Genomic DNA, 16,194 nt, shown 5'->3' with positions numbered 1-16,194 from the left:
ATTCACAGATCAAAACTTCACCCATTTAAAGTGCACAATTCAACGGTGTTTAATATAGTCGCAAGGTTGGGCAACCAGCCCCACTGTCTGATTCTAGAACATTTCATCACAACAAAAAGAAATTTTGTGCCAGTTAGCAGTTACCTGCCTCTCCCTCCATCTGTTCCCAGATCTTGGCAATCACTAATCTTTCTCTCTGGATTTGCAAATGGAATCATACACTCTGTGGCCTTTTGTGTCTGGCTTCTTTCACTTACCATAGTGATTTCAAGGTTTATCCATGTGGTAGTGTGTATTAATACTTTGCTCCTTTTTTTGACCAAATAATATTCCACTGTAGGATACACATTGATTGGGTTTATTCATTCACCTGTTCATGGACATCTGAGTTGCTTCTGCTTTGCAGCCATGATGAATAATGCTGCTATGAACATTTGTAGACAAAGTTTTATGCTTGTGTTCAGTTATCTTGGGCATATTCCTAGGAATGAAATATCTGGGTCTTGTGGTAACTCTATGTGTAATTAAAAAAAAATTTAGTTGTTGATAGAATTTTATTTTTATTTATTTATATGCGGTGCTGAGAATGGAACCCAGTGCCTCACACATGCTAGGCAAGTGCTGTACCACGGAGCTACAACCCCAGCCCCTGTGTTTAATTTTTTGAGGGATTGCCAAACTATTTCCAAAGCACCCGCAGTTTTTTGCCTTCCTACCAATAGTGTATGAGGGCTCCATTTTCTCCTCCTCTTCATGAACACTTTTTATATCTTTTTATTGTAGCCATCCTAATGGGTGTTGGGTGTATCCACAGTGGTTGTGGTCTGCATTTCCCTAATAACTAATGATGTTGAGCATCTTTTCATGTACAGCAGAACCTTCCCATCTGTGTTGTCAATGCCATAGGGAGTTGACCAGCTAAGGACCAGTGTTGATCGTAACCCTCAATATTAAAAATCTATTCATCCCTTGGAGCCTCAGTTCCTCAAAGGCAAAGTGGCTGAAATTAAAGAAAACATCCAAAATGCCAGGCATTTTGCTAATCACTTTACTACACTGTTTTGTTGAATTATCACAACAACACTTTAAGAAAAGTACTAGCATCCCCGTTTTACAGGTGAGGAAACTGACACCCCAGAGGCATTAAGAAAACTTTCCAAGGTCATATAGCCAATAAGTGGCACCAACAAGATTAGAACTCAAATTAGAGTATCTCCAAAGCCTACGTTATTTCTACCATGCACATGGTGGAAAATAATAATATGAGTTGAGAATTCCTAATCTGAACCCCAAATCTGAAATGTTCCAAAATCTGAAATTCTGACTACTGATATGATGGTACACAAAGAAAATTCCACATCATGAAACTGTTTAATGTACAAAATTATGTAAAATATATAAAATTACCTTTAGTCTCTATGTATAAGATGTACATAAAATAAATGGATTTTTTTTTTTTTTTTTTGGTGGTGCTGGGGATTGAACCCAGGGCCTTGTGCATATGAAGCAAGCACTTTGCCAACTGAGCTATATCCCCAGCCCCTAAATAAATGGATATTGTATTTAGACTTTGATCCCTTCCTCAAAATATCTCATTATGTATATGCAAATACTCCAAATTAAAAAATAATCTGAAATCTGAAACACTTCTAGTTCTAAGCATTTCAGGTAAGATGCTCAACTTGTAGCAGCAGTAATATGATTAGCATGAGTGTATGATTTTTTTTGCTGGTTGGGTTGGCATGAGCCAGGTGTGGTGGGAGTGTACCTGGAAGAGACCACAGTCTGGACCGTAGGGAGAGCTTTACCCAGGAGGTGACCTGGAGGTTGGGGCTTTAACTTAGCCTTGGCTCTCTTGGTTGTAAGCAAGAAACCTGACTCAAAGTACTGCTCAAGCAAAATGAAAATGTATTCCCTCTGAAAGAGAAAATGAGCACTCGCTTCCTGGGTAGGGAAGATAAAGCACAGCCAGAACCAAGGAGGAGCCAGGATCCCTGCAAGAGTTCTCTAGCCCCCCTTGTTCAGCCCTTCTCTGTGTGCCAGTTTCACGCGCCTCACCACAGACCACATCCTCTGAGCTGAGGGAAACAGGGTCACTGACAACAGCTTCCAGTGTCAGCTAGAAATCTTGACCTTTTTCTAGTTTGAAAAGTTCCAGGGTGGGGGCAAGTCCCAGGGAAGGATTCTGATTGGCCCATCCTGAGCTAGGAGCCAATCATGAACCAATCACCTGTGGCCAGGAGGTAGAATCATGAGACTGTAGGTTTTTCTGGAGGAGGTAAAGTGGGGGGGGGGACCTCCAGAGAAGGTGACAAGGACATTGGTCCTGCAAAGGAGGTACTGTGTGGACAAAACCAGAGGTTTTCACACAGCCTTGAGGGATGAACAGGAGCTGCAGGAGGTGGAGGCAAAGGAGTGTGGGATGCAGTCTGTTGTCCACGGAGTATTACCCCAGTGGACCCCAAGACACCTTGCTGCACTGAACAAAGACTGCCCCTCTCCTAATTTATGGCAAGTCACAGTTTAAAATACACTTTCAGGGGCTGAGGTTGTGGCTCAGTGGTAGAGGACCTGCCTAGCATGTGTGAGGCACTGGGTTTGATTCTTAGCAGTGCATATAAAACAAACAAACAAACAAACAAATAAAGGTCCATCAACATCTAAAAAAAATTTTTGAATACACTTGCATAGTCATTACCATGTAATCTTGCCAGAAACCCTAGAGGAAGATGGGGTGGATATTATAAATTTCATTCCATGGATAAAGATACTGAAGCTCAGAGAAGAAACTTACTTGCTCAAGGTCATGCATACTAGTAGGAGGCTTGGTTGGGATCCAGATCCAAGTTCCCCTCTGACCTCTACCTGCTAGACACTTGTCTGAATGTTCAAGATCTATATTGGAATGGAAGGCTTGCTTGCAATAACCTGAAACATTGTATACAACAATTTTACTTGAACTTGCAAAAACATCCTTCACTCTGCCAAGGGTTTTGCAGATTTGGGGCAATGGGTGTAAGGAGCTGACCGGGGCTTAGAAAGGTTGAAGAACAAAGGAATAGCTGAAATAACTTTATATTGGCCTAAAACAAGGGCTTTTTGGTTGCAGAATTATGGACTCTTTAGCCTTGGTTCTCTTCGTTGTAAGCAAGGAACCTGACTCAAAGTACTGCTCGAGGATGTGCCTTAGGAATTTTTCATCCCACTAACATTTTTTGTACAATTGTGTGTGTGTGTGTGTGTGTGTGTGTGTGCGCGTGCACACGCTGCAAGTAAATGCACGTGTGCACCCACACTTTTTTTTTTTTTTTTTTTTTTTTTTTTGAGGAAGAGGGAAGTAGCCTTGATCTGATTTTTAAGGCACTGTGACTCTTCAAAAGCTAAGAATCCGGTCTAATGCTACATAATCTACAAAGCACATTTCTAGTCTTGTGTTGCCTCTTGTTCTTGCCAGAACCCAGTGAAGAAGAGATGCCTGTTTATGTCGCAGAGTTGAGGAAGCAGAGCAGGAGGGGTCGGGGGAGGGGTGGGGCGGTGGCTTGCTGTTTGCGCAGTGCTGCACAGCTGGGAAATGAGACCCAACCCGGGGCTTGGTCTCTGTCTCTTGGCCCCAAGGCCCAGGCTACTGTTACTGCAGTACCTGGTCTCTTCCCATAGCCTAGCCCTTCTCTTCCTCTTTCTGAGCCCACTTCCTCTATTTAGAGGTCATATGCATGTCTCTTGGGTGAAATACGTTGTATGAATCAGGATATTTTTGGATGCAAATGACAAATCATTCAACTTAAACTGGCTTTTTACAAGTAACAACAAAAGGATGTATAAACCTGAAGAGTCCTAGGCATGGCTTAAACCAGGGTGACAGTGAAGACTCTCAGGTCTTCCCCAAACCAATCAAACCTGTTACATGCAGGGCCCAGAGCACCAGGACACAGTTGCAAGATGGGGCATCTTGTGGCACTGGAGAGGGCTGTGAACACTGATTGCAAGTGATGAGCAGACCCTGGGCCATTTTTCAGAGAGTGTGTTTTTTATAACTTCTCTTTTCTGCTTTGTTTTAGCTGTGGCCCTTCCAGGTCCGCCTGGCCCTCCAGGACAGCCAGGACTTCCAGGATCCAGAAACTTGGTCTGTATCATTATCAGTGTGTCATCATCATTCCACTTTGGATGGGTTTACACTGCTCAGGGGGCTGGCATTCCTTTTATTTTGGAATTAACGACTCCATGGCCGGCCTTAGAATTGGTGCAATTCCACAAACAATGGAGGGTAATTTGTTATCTGTTCAGATGAATGAAATTCCAATGGCTAGATTATTTTGCAGCTTCAAAGTTTGCTTCAAGATATGCTAAATGGTTGTCTAATCTTTGGCAATTTTTGAGACAGAAAAATCACCATCCCCTGTTTTCTTTTTTAACTTTTTTTTTTTTTTTTTTAATGTGGTGCTGGGGATCAAACCCAGTGCCTCACATGTGCTGGGCAAATGCTCTGTCAATGACTTAAAATTCCAGCCCGTCCATCCCCTGTTTTCTATCATGTATCGATATTGTAACTACCAAGCTAGGGAAAAAACTGAGACCTAAGTGTAATCACCCACTTGCTTGTATTTCTTATTACAAAGGAAAGTAAATTTGAAATTCATTAAGGAGTAGCATGGAAGGACACCATTTACTAATGTTAGCACCATCAAGAAGCATGAAAACAAGTGGAAATGGCTAAACTCACTGACAATTTTGCTAATGCCCAAACCCAACAACAGAGACAACTCTGTTATATCTTTGTACTCATAGAATATTATCTTCTGTGTCGTATTTCATTTATTATAATTTGGGTTTCAAAGTAATACATGTTTTTTTAATCAAAAAGAATGCCTATTAGTTATTAGTGAAGCTGTAGATTTCTATATGGTACAGTCACCTTTTTATTGAATTCAAGGAATGGCTCCTGTTTGGCTTTATAAAGAGGTCAGTTTAGCTGGGCATGGTGGCGCACACCTGTAATTCCAGTGGCTCAGGAGGCTAAGGCAGGAGGATTGTGAGTTCAAAGCCAGCCTCAGCAAAAGCAAGGCACCAAGCAACTCAGTGAGACCCTGTCTCTAAATAAAATACAAAATAGGGCTGGGGATGTGGCTCCATGGTCAAGTACTCCTGAGTTCAATCCCCAGTAGCAAAAAAGGCGGGGGGGCGGTCTCTCAAATTGTCCACTGTTTGATGATAACATTTTAATATTTAATGCCACATTCTAATGATAACAGCAGTGTTTGGAATTTAAAATGATCTGACAGGTCACTGCGTTCAGCAACATGAATGACATGCTGCAGAAAGCACATTTGGTCATAGAAGGAACATTCATCTATCTGAGGGACAGCGCTGAGTTTTTCATTCGTGTCCGAGACGGTTGGAAAAAGTTACAGGTAATTCTTAAAACGCCTTTAACAAATACCCTCTAATAATAATAATCTACTCCTCTAAATACTGTTTTTCTGATTCAAAGATAGGCAGTTTCTAATTGATGTTTCATTTTCAATGTACTCTTTTCCTTTCAGCTGGGAGAACTGATCCCCATTCCTGCCGACAGCCCTCCACCCCCAGCACTTTCCAGCAATGTGAGTAGCTTCTGTGCCTTGCTGCTTGCCTCTGCATTCATCAGCAGTTCCTGAGTCCCCCTTGGTATCCAACAGCCAACTCTCCAAACTCTAACAGCCAGCTGAGCATGCTTTAGCATCTGGTGAAAACCCAGAAGTTACCAGGTGCCAACAGAATGTTCTCATGTTCTGTTGTGCAGGGAGAACTGGCTGGAGACCTGCTGCATCTTTCTGGGCAAGGGCCTCCCCTCTCTTAGCTTTGGTTTACTCAGTTATTGAATTGGCTAGGCATTCAGTGATTGACATAAACTTTCATTTATTCATTGATTGGCATAAACAATCACTTATTTAATTTTTTATGCTGTCTGCCTTACAATAATATGAGTAACTGACATGATTCATTTTTAAGCCCTATTGCATTCCCATGAATCAACTACTGCCATCTTCACTTTGCAGATGATGAGGCTTTGAAGATATGACTTGCTCTACTAAGTGAACCTATTGGCTATTAAGCATGGATCCTCTGCTTCCTCGGCAGAGGAGTCTTGAGGGCATCCTCTACTTTTCTGAGGATGACTTTTTTTATTTGACCATGATACTCTCAGTTAAGAGCCAGTTAAAGACAAATTTAGGCTCTTTAAAGTATCTTCCCAAGAAACATTGAACTTGAACCTCACTGTACTCTGAAGAATAGATTGAATGCACATTCTGAACTGTTTGTTTTCCTCTTTTATGTAACAGCCATATCAGCTCCAGCCTCCACTGAACCCTATTTTAAGTGCCAATTATGAGAATCCTGCTGTAAGTACAGTTCAAATACTGATTATCTACATTGTGCTAGGCCTTGGCTTAGTACATAATTTTTACTATCAAGAAGCTTGTAGACCAGCAAGAGAGGCAAATAAAATAGACGCAATTACAATACAGTGTAGGAGTTTGTTTGGGTGAGGCAAATACAAGATGCTGGAGTTACAGGAAGGTCAAACATGTCCACCTAGAGGAGGTGACTGTTAAAATAAGATCTAAAGGACTGTAGAGTTCGGGAGCGAGTCCAGTGGGGGAAAGAGTGGGAATTCCAGGAAAGATGCAACAGAGGGAGTCAGGGAAAGTGCTATGCATTCCTATAATTGCAAGTATTTTGGTCTGGCCAAAGGAATAATAAGAGTTCAAAGCAGAAAAGGGAGAAGTTAGTCTGCAGTCAGCTGAGAGCTAGTCATCAAAGGCCTGCAAGCCAAGATAAGGACCTTGACTTTTTTTCTGTAGCAGTGGGGAACTAGTGATGGATTTAAAGCAGGAAAGGGGAATGATAAGATTGGCATTTCATTGCATGGAAATGGAAAGAAACCCTCAATGTTATACGAAATCACATATAAGAGGTTGTGAGGGGAAAGGGGGGGAAAAACAAGGGAGAGAACTGAACAAGAACAGATGAGGTAGAGAGGGAAGATGCGAGGGGAGGGGAGGGGGGATAGTAGGGGATAGGAAAGGCAGCAGAATACAACAGTCACAATTATGGCATTATGTAAAAATGTGAATGTGTAACTGATGTGATTCTGCAATTTGTATTTGGGGTAAAAATGGGAGTTCATAACTCACTTGAATCAAATGTATGAAAGATGATATGTCATGAGCTTTGTAATGTTTTGAACAACGAATAAAAAAACAAAAAAGATTGGCATTTCAGAAATTACCCTGGTTACATTATGCAAATAGACCAGAAAGGGTAGGAACCGGCATTCAAAGACCATTTATATAGCTCCTGTATTTTCTGAATGGGGGTCACAACAGTGAACATGTGGGAGAGTGGGCAGGCCAGAGAAACATGAAGGAGGCAGGAGTGACTAGTGTGATCACCAATTGGACGTGGTACAGTGAGGATGGGAGAGATCAGGAATGAGGCCCAGGTTTCTGCATGGATAATCAGGTGCTCCTAGGTCCCTTCCCAGGGAACACTGCCACTGCTAGGATAAGAAACCTTCCCTCTATTCCTTGGTTAATTTAAATTAAATTGGCATCCACTTTCATTTGTTCAATGATTGTCATAAACACTTATTTAATTTTTGGTACTCTCTGCCTTATAAGAACATGGGTACCTGACGTGGTTCATCCTATAGGAAATTTATGGAACTCTGTTTCAGGAAGTACAACCAGACCTGGGGACTCTTGTTCCTGCTGTTTAATCTGCTTTACTTTCTCCACTGACCTCTTCTGCAAGAGTCCTTCCCCACCTCCCCTCCAGCCCTCTCCAATACATAAACAAAAGTTGCATGAGCTTGCACGCAGCTCTGGGTTGCTGCGACATTTGTCGTTGCTCCAAGTCTTTTGATCTTCTGGTTGCAATGTCCAACACCACATGACTCCATTCAGAGTCTTGGGAGAGATAGTCTCTGTGCTCTCTCTTGGGTCAACCTACCATTCTCAGTCCAATCAGGAAAATGAGGTCAAAGGCCCCACACCACTGCTTTTAGAGGGGCAGTGTCAAAGACCAGGCAGGGACTTGAAAGACACCAGAAAACTGCTTCCTGCAGGGCCACTATCACCAGGGAGGAATGCACTTGAAGAAATATGGTGAGGTACTGACAGGACACCCCAAGTAGAGATGACCAAGAGGGAGTGGGATATGAAGGTCTGAAATCTTCAGTGGGACCTGGTCCAAGACTTGAAAGTCCTCAGTAGAACTTTGGCAACCATTATGAGATGTAGGGCTCCTGAAAGAGAAGCCAGATGATGAAAAGAACTTGGGCTATATAGACCAAGACCAAAAAGAAATCAAAGGAAGAAATATGAGAAGGAAACTGAAAAGCCATGGCCAGAGAGAAAGGAGGCCCAGCCAGGGAGTAGCCATCAGAATCAGAGGATGCAGAAGGCACATAAAAAGAACCAGATGGTGTCCTTCAAATTTAGAAAAGCAAAGCATTTCCATAACCAAGGAGATCCTAGTTGGTTGAATGTTAAATGAGAGGTGAGGGGAGAGAGAAGGGAGCACATGTAACCTTCAGAGAGCCTCCAAAAAGTGAGGGCAGTGATTAATGGATTTTTGAGATAGTATTTTGTCACATCAAAAGTTATGCATATTTATTGTTGTAAACGTTGACGATTTCTAGAAAGGATGAACAAAATAGTAAATAACCTATAATTTTGCCAAAACTACACCTACCCACAAAATAGTCATAACATTTTTGATTGTTGTAACATGGTTGTGTACACAAAGGTGAAAACGATTCATTACAAAAATGTTCCAGCAATTAGATAAACACATACAGGTGGGCACAAGCCCCCAGCCCCACCATTCACAAATGACCATAACTCCAGACCTCTTTCAATGTGACTCCTTAAATACAGAGGAGAAGGAGGGTTTAGAGGTGGACAGAGAACCCTGCACCTGTCCTGCACCTTTCTTAGGTGGCCCTTGGTAAGAGGGAAGACTTCCTCCATCAAAGCCTCTTGGGACTGCCCCTTGAGGTAGCACCAGAAGCCCTCTGGGGAGAAGGTGATGCGTTGTAGACAGCTGTTTTTGACACTGTGACCAAAACACTCAACAGAACAACTTAGAGGAGGAAAAGCTTATTTGGGACTCACAGTTTCAGAGGTCTCAGTCCATAGACTCCGTGACTCTGGGCCCCAGGGAGGCAGCACATCATAGGGAAGGGTCCAGCAGAGGAAAATTGCTCAGCTCCTGGTGGGGTCTGAGGGAAGAGAGGGGTGGGGAGAGGAGAGGGAGAGGAGGGAGGGAGAGAGACAGACAGACAGACAGACAGACCCCACAGGGAAGATGCACCCTTCCAGGCACATCCTCAAAGCCCAGCCTCTTTCAATCATGCTCCACCTGCCTATAGTTGCCACCCCGTCAACCCACTTAAACTAGGATGGATTGATTTGGTCACAGCTCTCATAATCCAATCACTTCACCTCTGACCACTCCTGCATGAACACAGGAGCTTTGAGGGGAACACTTCATTTACCAACAATAACGTGATGAGACCACAGTGCCTTCGCCTTGGGTGCCAGAGAAGGAGAAAGACAATCTAGCCAGATGGCGAGGGCATCTGAGCGCCAAGCTGTGTGTGGGGTGAGGTTTGAAGTCTGGCGACCCAGAAGTGATCATGATGGGCACCTTGTTGAAGCCCCTTCCCCATCCTAATGGTTGGGTATGTACAGCAGTAAATGCTCCTTCTGGGAGGCTGGCTGGGGAAGCCTCCTTTACCACTGGGGCCCAGTGGGGGTGGACCCCCATCTAGCATGGTGGTGAAGGCAGAGCAGGGAGGAGTACCCAGAAGCAGAGTGGGAAAGTGGCAGGGGAAAGTGCAGGCAATCGGAGAGAAATGTCCAGAGAAGGGCAAGGATTGTGTGGGCAGTCTGGGTGCTGTAGCTCAGGGCCAGCTGGCAGCTTGAAAAGCACTAGAAGGCCAGCTGGTGACACAGGTTGCTGGGACATGCAGAAGCTTTGTTCAGAAATGAAAGGTAGCACCGAAACGGGGAGAGAAACACCAGCCCCCTCCTGCCCCCACACGGGGCCTGTTTCATGTCCCTTGACTTATGATATTGAAAAGCATTCCCCTTCTTTGATGATTTGGGCCCCAGTTCTGCACCAGCCCTTCCCAGCTCTACGGTGCTGAGATGAAAGTTAGTCCCGATATGAGACTGAAGAGCTAGCGGGGGACGAATGTTCCTTGATCATGGAATGTATTCAGGAGGGTTTGGTAGAAAGGGCTGGGAGAGAGGGCAGCTGAGGATGCTGAGTTTGGGCAGAGGAAGTGTGGGAGGCTACAGAGGGCTTTTATTTTTGGCTGTTGAACAAGGTGGCAAGGATGTAAGGCTGGAATTGCTCTATGACCCCTACTTTCCAGAAGGTTCCATCCAAGCTAATCAGTCTTAGTATAAAGTCGCGTCCTTCCCTTCTCAGTGCCTTTCCCCTGGCCTTCATGTGGTCCACTCCAGGCCTACCCAGGAGAAGGAAGGATGGGCAGGTAGCAGGAAGCTCTAGGGTCCAGGACCAAGGCCACGTTAGAGTCCCTGTTGAAGACTGAGCTAGGGGTGAACACAGAGCTCTCAAACATGTGGATGCAGATCTCAGAAGTGCTTTAATTGGTTTGAGCGACTTTTGGGTTTCTTTTCTCATTTAAGGAAAACATTTCCAGCCCAGACGGCTGTTCAGAGGGTAGAAACAGACTGCTCTGGAGGTCCTGGCTCTCCTTCCCTGGGCAGGGTCCAGCTGATTGTGATTGCCATGCTGGGCAGAGAGAGACTGGGACGACCTTTGACCTGGGACTTACTTCCCATCTGAAGAAGGCTGTGGTCTTCAGGGCCGGAGCTGGCCATGAACTTGGAGTTTGCCTGCAACTCTAACTGCCTGTCTTCTCTCTCTCTCTCTCTCTCTCTCTTTTTTTTTTTCCAGCTGCATTTGGTTGCTCTGAACATGCCATTTTCTGGGGACATTCGGGCTGATTTTCAGTGCTTCCAGCAGGCCAGAGCTGCAGGACTGTTGTCCACCTTCCGAGCGTTCTTATCTTCCCACTTGCAAGATCTCTCCACGGTTGTAAGGAAAGCAGAGAGATACAGCCTTCCCATAGTGAACCTCAAGGTAAAAATCAGCACTGTCCTGCGCCTACGGACCCAGCAGTCTCCAGAGGGACCAAGGCAGTTGCCATCCCATGACATCAATCATGGTTCAAAGCCCATTTCTTTTACCGATTGTCGGTGAGACTTTTAGGATGGTCCCCTTCCCCCCTCTGGACCTCAGTTTAACTTATATTTACAGTGTTCCCTCCTGCTTGAATGGTCTGTGGCTCTTAGGGTAGACAGGAAGAAGAAGAACCTCCTCATTTAAATAGTTTTTTGTTGGTTGGTTTATAAAGCACTTTGTATCTATTATCTGAATAATAATGAAAATGGGCATTGCTCTTTCCCAGTTTGTCAGATGAGAAAACTGAAAGCTGTTTGTTGGAAGTCACTGTGAACTACAGTCAGCCTCCTCGACTCCTGTGCTTGGGGCTCTTGGTTCCAACCAGGGATGCCTCTTAAGGCGTCTGATGAGTACCTCCAGAGCACAGATGGGGACACTGGTTCGAAGGCAAAGGCACTTTGTCCTAAGCCCTGGTTTGGAGCTGTCTGAGCACCTAGGCTGTCAAAGCCTGACAGATCTTTTACCACTCCATTTGCTGGCAAGAAGGACCTCATAGGATCCCTGAATTATTCCATGGAGATAGCTGACTCCTCTGAGGCCGCAGAGGGACAGCTCTGATGCTGCTCACACACATCCTGATGACTAACTAGCTCTCCACAATTCTTCAAGACACTTTGGTCCATGTAGCCCCAGTTTTCCATTTTGGAGCCTGGAGGCTGGGAACTCCCATGTGGAACTTCCATGTCTGCTCCTCTTCCACCACCTTCCCTGCTGGGGTGACTGGCACTCTTCAGTCAGTCCACTAGTCCAGGCTCTTTCATTCAGGAAGAGGACTGAGATTCCTCTCCACATCACCTTCAGTGGAAGCCCCCAGATGTCTTCCCTGAAAGCCTGGCCCAAGTTCAAAGCTCAGTACATATGCATACAAATTTTAAAATAGCAATAAAATAAATCCATAAGCCAGGCTTTTGTTGAGGAAGAGATTTTCACACACATATAATAAGAGAAATTGCCTCATGAAATAAGATAGTAGACCCAGAAGGGTCCAAGGACCAATTGTAAAAATCAAACCACATACATACATTTTTGAGTTCCTATTCCGTCTAGATTCTGGGATTGGGGCTGGGGACCTCAGTGTGAAGTGGTATGTGGGCTTTGAAGAATGAGTGAAAACTAGTCCATTTGCAAGTCAGTGGTATGTTTCATGCTTCTAATGTGCCATTTTTCTTCATAGGGCCAAGTACTTTTTAATAACTGGGACTCAATTTTTTCTGGCCAAGGAGGTCAGTTCAATGCACACGTTCCAATATACTCCTTTGACGGTCGGGACGTGATGACTGATCCCTCTTGGTAAGCGGGGATGGGCCCTGTTATGTGGTACCACAGACATGTTAGGCAGCATTCTAATGGTAGGATGCCTTTATCAACTGTCCCCCTGGGTTATTGCCAAGGTCAAGCCACAGTGAGACAGCTGAGGGTTGTGGAAAAGGCCCTGTCCTTGGAGCCAGAAGACCTGGGTCCAGTACCTCAATCCGAGACCATGGGCATAGTGCTGCTGCTCTCTGAGCCTGTCAAATGGACAAGATAACCATATCTATAGCATAGGACTGTTGTGCAGATAAAATGAATGTGTGTGCAAACACATCGTGCAGTGGGCACTTAGAACTTGATAAGTGATGTCATTCTTGGAGATCCTATAATTCTATACTGTGAATTACAGTCAGTCTGTGCCAACTATGTGTGCTTTTCAGCCAGACTTTCCTCAGTGTCTCCTCTATATCAGGGCCTGCCGGGCCTGGAAGGCACAGTAATAAACATACATGGCCCCTGTTCCAGGACTCCCAGTCTGCAAGGGAAGACAGTCCCAAGACTACACTATGCTTGTAGAGGGATTATTGTGACTATAAACTGGAAAGACAGATATGATGATAAGAACATAGAGGAAGCATTTTCACTTAGGAGTAAGAATCCGAGAAGGCCTCCTGCAAGAGGAGGCATTACCGGGCTTTGAAAGATGAGAAGGAGTCACTGGTCTAAAACTGAAAGCAAGGCCACTCTAGACAAAGGGACCTCGTGAGCAGTGGTTCAGATTCAATTCACAAAAGCTGGGTACAACTGGACTAGAGTGTGTTCAGAAGGTAAGAAAGCATCATGAGGAGATGGAGAGGTGACCTGGCATAGACCACAGAGGGCTAAGGACTTTGAGGCCATTCACTCGACGTATGCTAACTTGCTTAGGAAGACGTTGTCAGTGAAAAAGTAACACAACAAAATTACTTTTTAGGCCCCAGAAGGTCGTTTGGCACGGCTCCAACCCCCATGGCGTCCGTCTTGTGGATAAATACTGTGAAGCATGGCGAACTGCGGACACGGCAGTCACAGGATTCGCCTCCCCACTGAGCACTGGGAAGATTCTGGACCAGAAAGCATATAGCTGTGCTAATAGGCTCATCGTTCTGTGTATCGAAAACAGTTTCATGACAGACGCTAGGAAGTAGTGACCTTTCAGTGATTCTTAAAAAGAGTTTTCCAGTTTTTCTTATGTGAAGAGTTGACACTGAAATCAAAAATGTTTAAATGTTGTAAATATTACAGGGTTTTTTTTTTTTAAATTACACATTCGTTCACAACAGCAACCAAAGAAAACGTACCTCAATACACTCAAAATGGAAAACAGAAAGGACTCTGATCAAAGACAAAATCTGATCCATATATTGGTGCTAGATTCTGCAATGAACTCCGTGCAGTGTAAATACAATCCCAACAAAGGTTAAGAGCAGGGTGAAAGCCAGGGGCTGGGGCATTTGCCCACTGCAACCTTCAGGAAATCATGTCCTCTTTTAACCATGGTTGTTGAGTGTAAGATGTCCTTCATGTTTTCTTACAAAGTTAGTAGTGTTTAGAAATGTTACCCTTTTCTAAGTTATATGCAAACCGAATGCTTTATTATTTCATTTACATCCATCATTTGCAACTGCTGTTCATACAAAGAAACAGAACTGGCTCAAATGCTCCTGTTGTATTTTCTTACAGTATCAAATTTTAATGGATTTTTCCCTATAATATTATTGCCATCGTGCTGTAGGAATTTTATATTTTTACCGAGTCACATTTTAGTATGGCATCTGTTTATATAACTCTGACTTGCTGGAAAAGTTGAAGCTCTAAATTATCTGAAACTAGAAAAGAAATAGCACTTAATTACTACCTTTCCCTTGGTGTCCTTCCTCCCCGTCCCCCACCACTGGTTTTACGACTTCTGTTTGGCAGTTCTTGAATTATAACTACAGCTGAAACAAACAGGTTCACAGAGATGAATTTTCTGAGAAACGTACATCTTCGTGCTGTTAACTTTGACTTTTTTTTTTTTCCATGTAAGTGAACATAAAAACATCTTTTCCAGGCACTTTTGTTCTGTTTAACTTTTTCTCCCTAGTTCCTTTTATTCTTCACCACTGATGCAGAAGTGACCTGGGGTGGATTTGCTAATCCTGTCACTGCCACTTGTGCTAGCCCTCAGGCGGTGATCAGAGAACTGAAGATCTTCCCATCATACTCATCTGCCCCTGCCTGTTGTCTCCCACTTGTGGGGCTGGAGGCGGAAGAGCCCCAGAGTGGGAAACAGGATGGGCTGTGATTCTGCCCCAGTCCCAGGGTGTGACTGTGGACATGGCGGCTTCTGTCCCAAGGAGGTTGGGATGAGGCAGGCCCAATATTGGCTCCAGTTACTACATATCAGACTATTTGCCTTAGTTAATAACTCTGCAGAGGAAGTATGTTGATCTGTACAAGTGAAGAAAAAAATTGCTGAAGCTCCAGAACTTATTTGGTGCAGGTCACATACCTGGTGTGTGGTGGGGCTGGTTTCAGACCCAGCGTCTGTCTCACTCCAGTACCCAAGAGCTTCCCAAGGAACCGCAGTGCAGGGTTGCCTGTTTGCCTCCTCCCAGCTCCAAGTGTGTGACGCTGGCTCTGGTTTGACTCCTAGGAGAAACGTAGTCACCAGGCAAGAGGCATGCTGGGATACTTCCTCCTATTCATCTGGACTGGCCCAGAAACTTGGCAAAGTGAATTCTCCCTCATAGTCCTTGAAATAGAAAGGAAATTGAGATAAGAGAAAAAAAAAAAAGCGGGGGCAGCCCAGATTCTCAATTTAGGGTTTTACAAATGGAGGCACAGTGAGATTCTTCCTGATGTGTCATGGAATGAAGACGGCTAGAGTTGGAACCTGGGATAGATGGTTGAGGATCAGCTCACCCATGAGAGGGGGTCATTCAGTGGGTGGTTTTGAATAAAAACACCATGGGGACAGAGGACCGGAGGCTTAGCAGGTCATGAAGTACAGCAACCATCCATTTTAGTGACAGCCAACATGGCTCAGGGCTACTGGAAAGGCAGATGGAATGGGATTTGGGGGTGGAGCCAGGGAGAGAGGAGATCCCCATAAAGGGCATTGAGGCTCATGAACTTGCCTCTTAGCCTTCTTCCAAACCCCCACACACACCCAGAGGGAGACCCTAGGTCAACCTCAGCCCTGCACAGACTCAGAACCCTGTGGTTGATCCAGGGCCTTGCTATTCAAACATTTTCCTGAACCTGAGCTCTCCAGTCACATGCCGAAGGCCATAGGCCTGGTACCTTTGTGGTCATTGAGGTAAGCCACACAGGCTCCTCTGCTGTGTGGTTCACACCCTGCCCCGTCTCTGCAAGGTCTTGATCAGAGTCTGGCCTGCTTCTTGCCCACGGCAATGCATCGGTGACACCCCCACTCCCCAGAATCTGCCTCCCTTTTCTCAAGCTTCCCCTCCAAACACCCTTTGTGTTTCACATCTGAATCTTGTCACATGACTAAAATACAATGGCGAAGGGTGCCTCCGCCTCCCCTCTACCCCTTTGCCTACAATTTCGAATGCACTTATAGTTGGGAAGCTGACGAGCACCCCTGGGCGGCAGTGAAGATTTAACATAGTATTTAATGTGCGCAGGCTGGAT

The 16,194-nt window shown here is 44.7% G+C and overlaps 1 protein-coding gene across 4 annotated transcripts in view; it reads left to right on the top strand.

Moving 5' to 3' along the window:
- Col15a1 (collagen type XV alpha 1 chain) overlaps positions 1-14,626 on the top strand; it is a 110,963-nt gene extending 96,337 nt beyond the window's left edge. For all 4 annotated transcript variants that reach the window (XM_076845767.2, XM_076845766.2, XM_076845768.2 and 1 more), the window contains 7 exons: positions 4,059-4,123; positions 5,280-5,408; positions 5,541-5,600; positions 6,321-6,380; positions 10,975-11,160; positions 12,437-12,552; positions 13,487-14,626. In XM_076845767.2, the coding sequence (XP_076701882.2) occupies positions 4,059-4,123; positions 5,280-5,408; positions 5,541-5,600; positions 6,321-6,380; positions 10,975-11,160; positions 12,437-12,552; positions 13,487-13,700 (830 nt within the window). In that variant the 3' untranslated portion in view covers positions 13,701-14,626. The remainder of the gene's footprint in view (positions 1-4,058; positions 4,124-5,279; positions 5,409-5,540; positions 5,601-6,320; positions 6,381-10,974; positions 11,161-12,436; positions 12,553-13,486) is intronic.
- Positions 14,627-16,194: the final 1,568 nt, after the last annotated feature.

This window comes from Callospermophilus lateralis, chromosome 2 (assembly GCF_048772815.1).
Source record: "Callospermophilus lateralis isolate mCalLat2 chromosome 2, mCalLat2.hap1, whole genome shotgun sequence".
NCBI classification, from domain to species: Eukaryota; Metazoa; Chordata; class Mammalia; order Rodentia; family Sciuridae; genus Callospermophilus; species Callospermophilus lateralis.
Note: the sequence above shows the minus strand (reverse complement) of the source record. Positions and strands in the feature narration are given on the sequence as shown.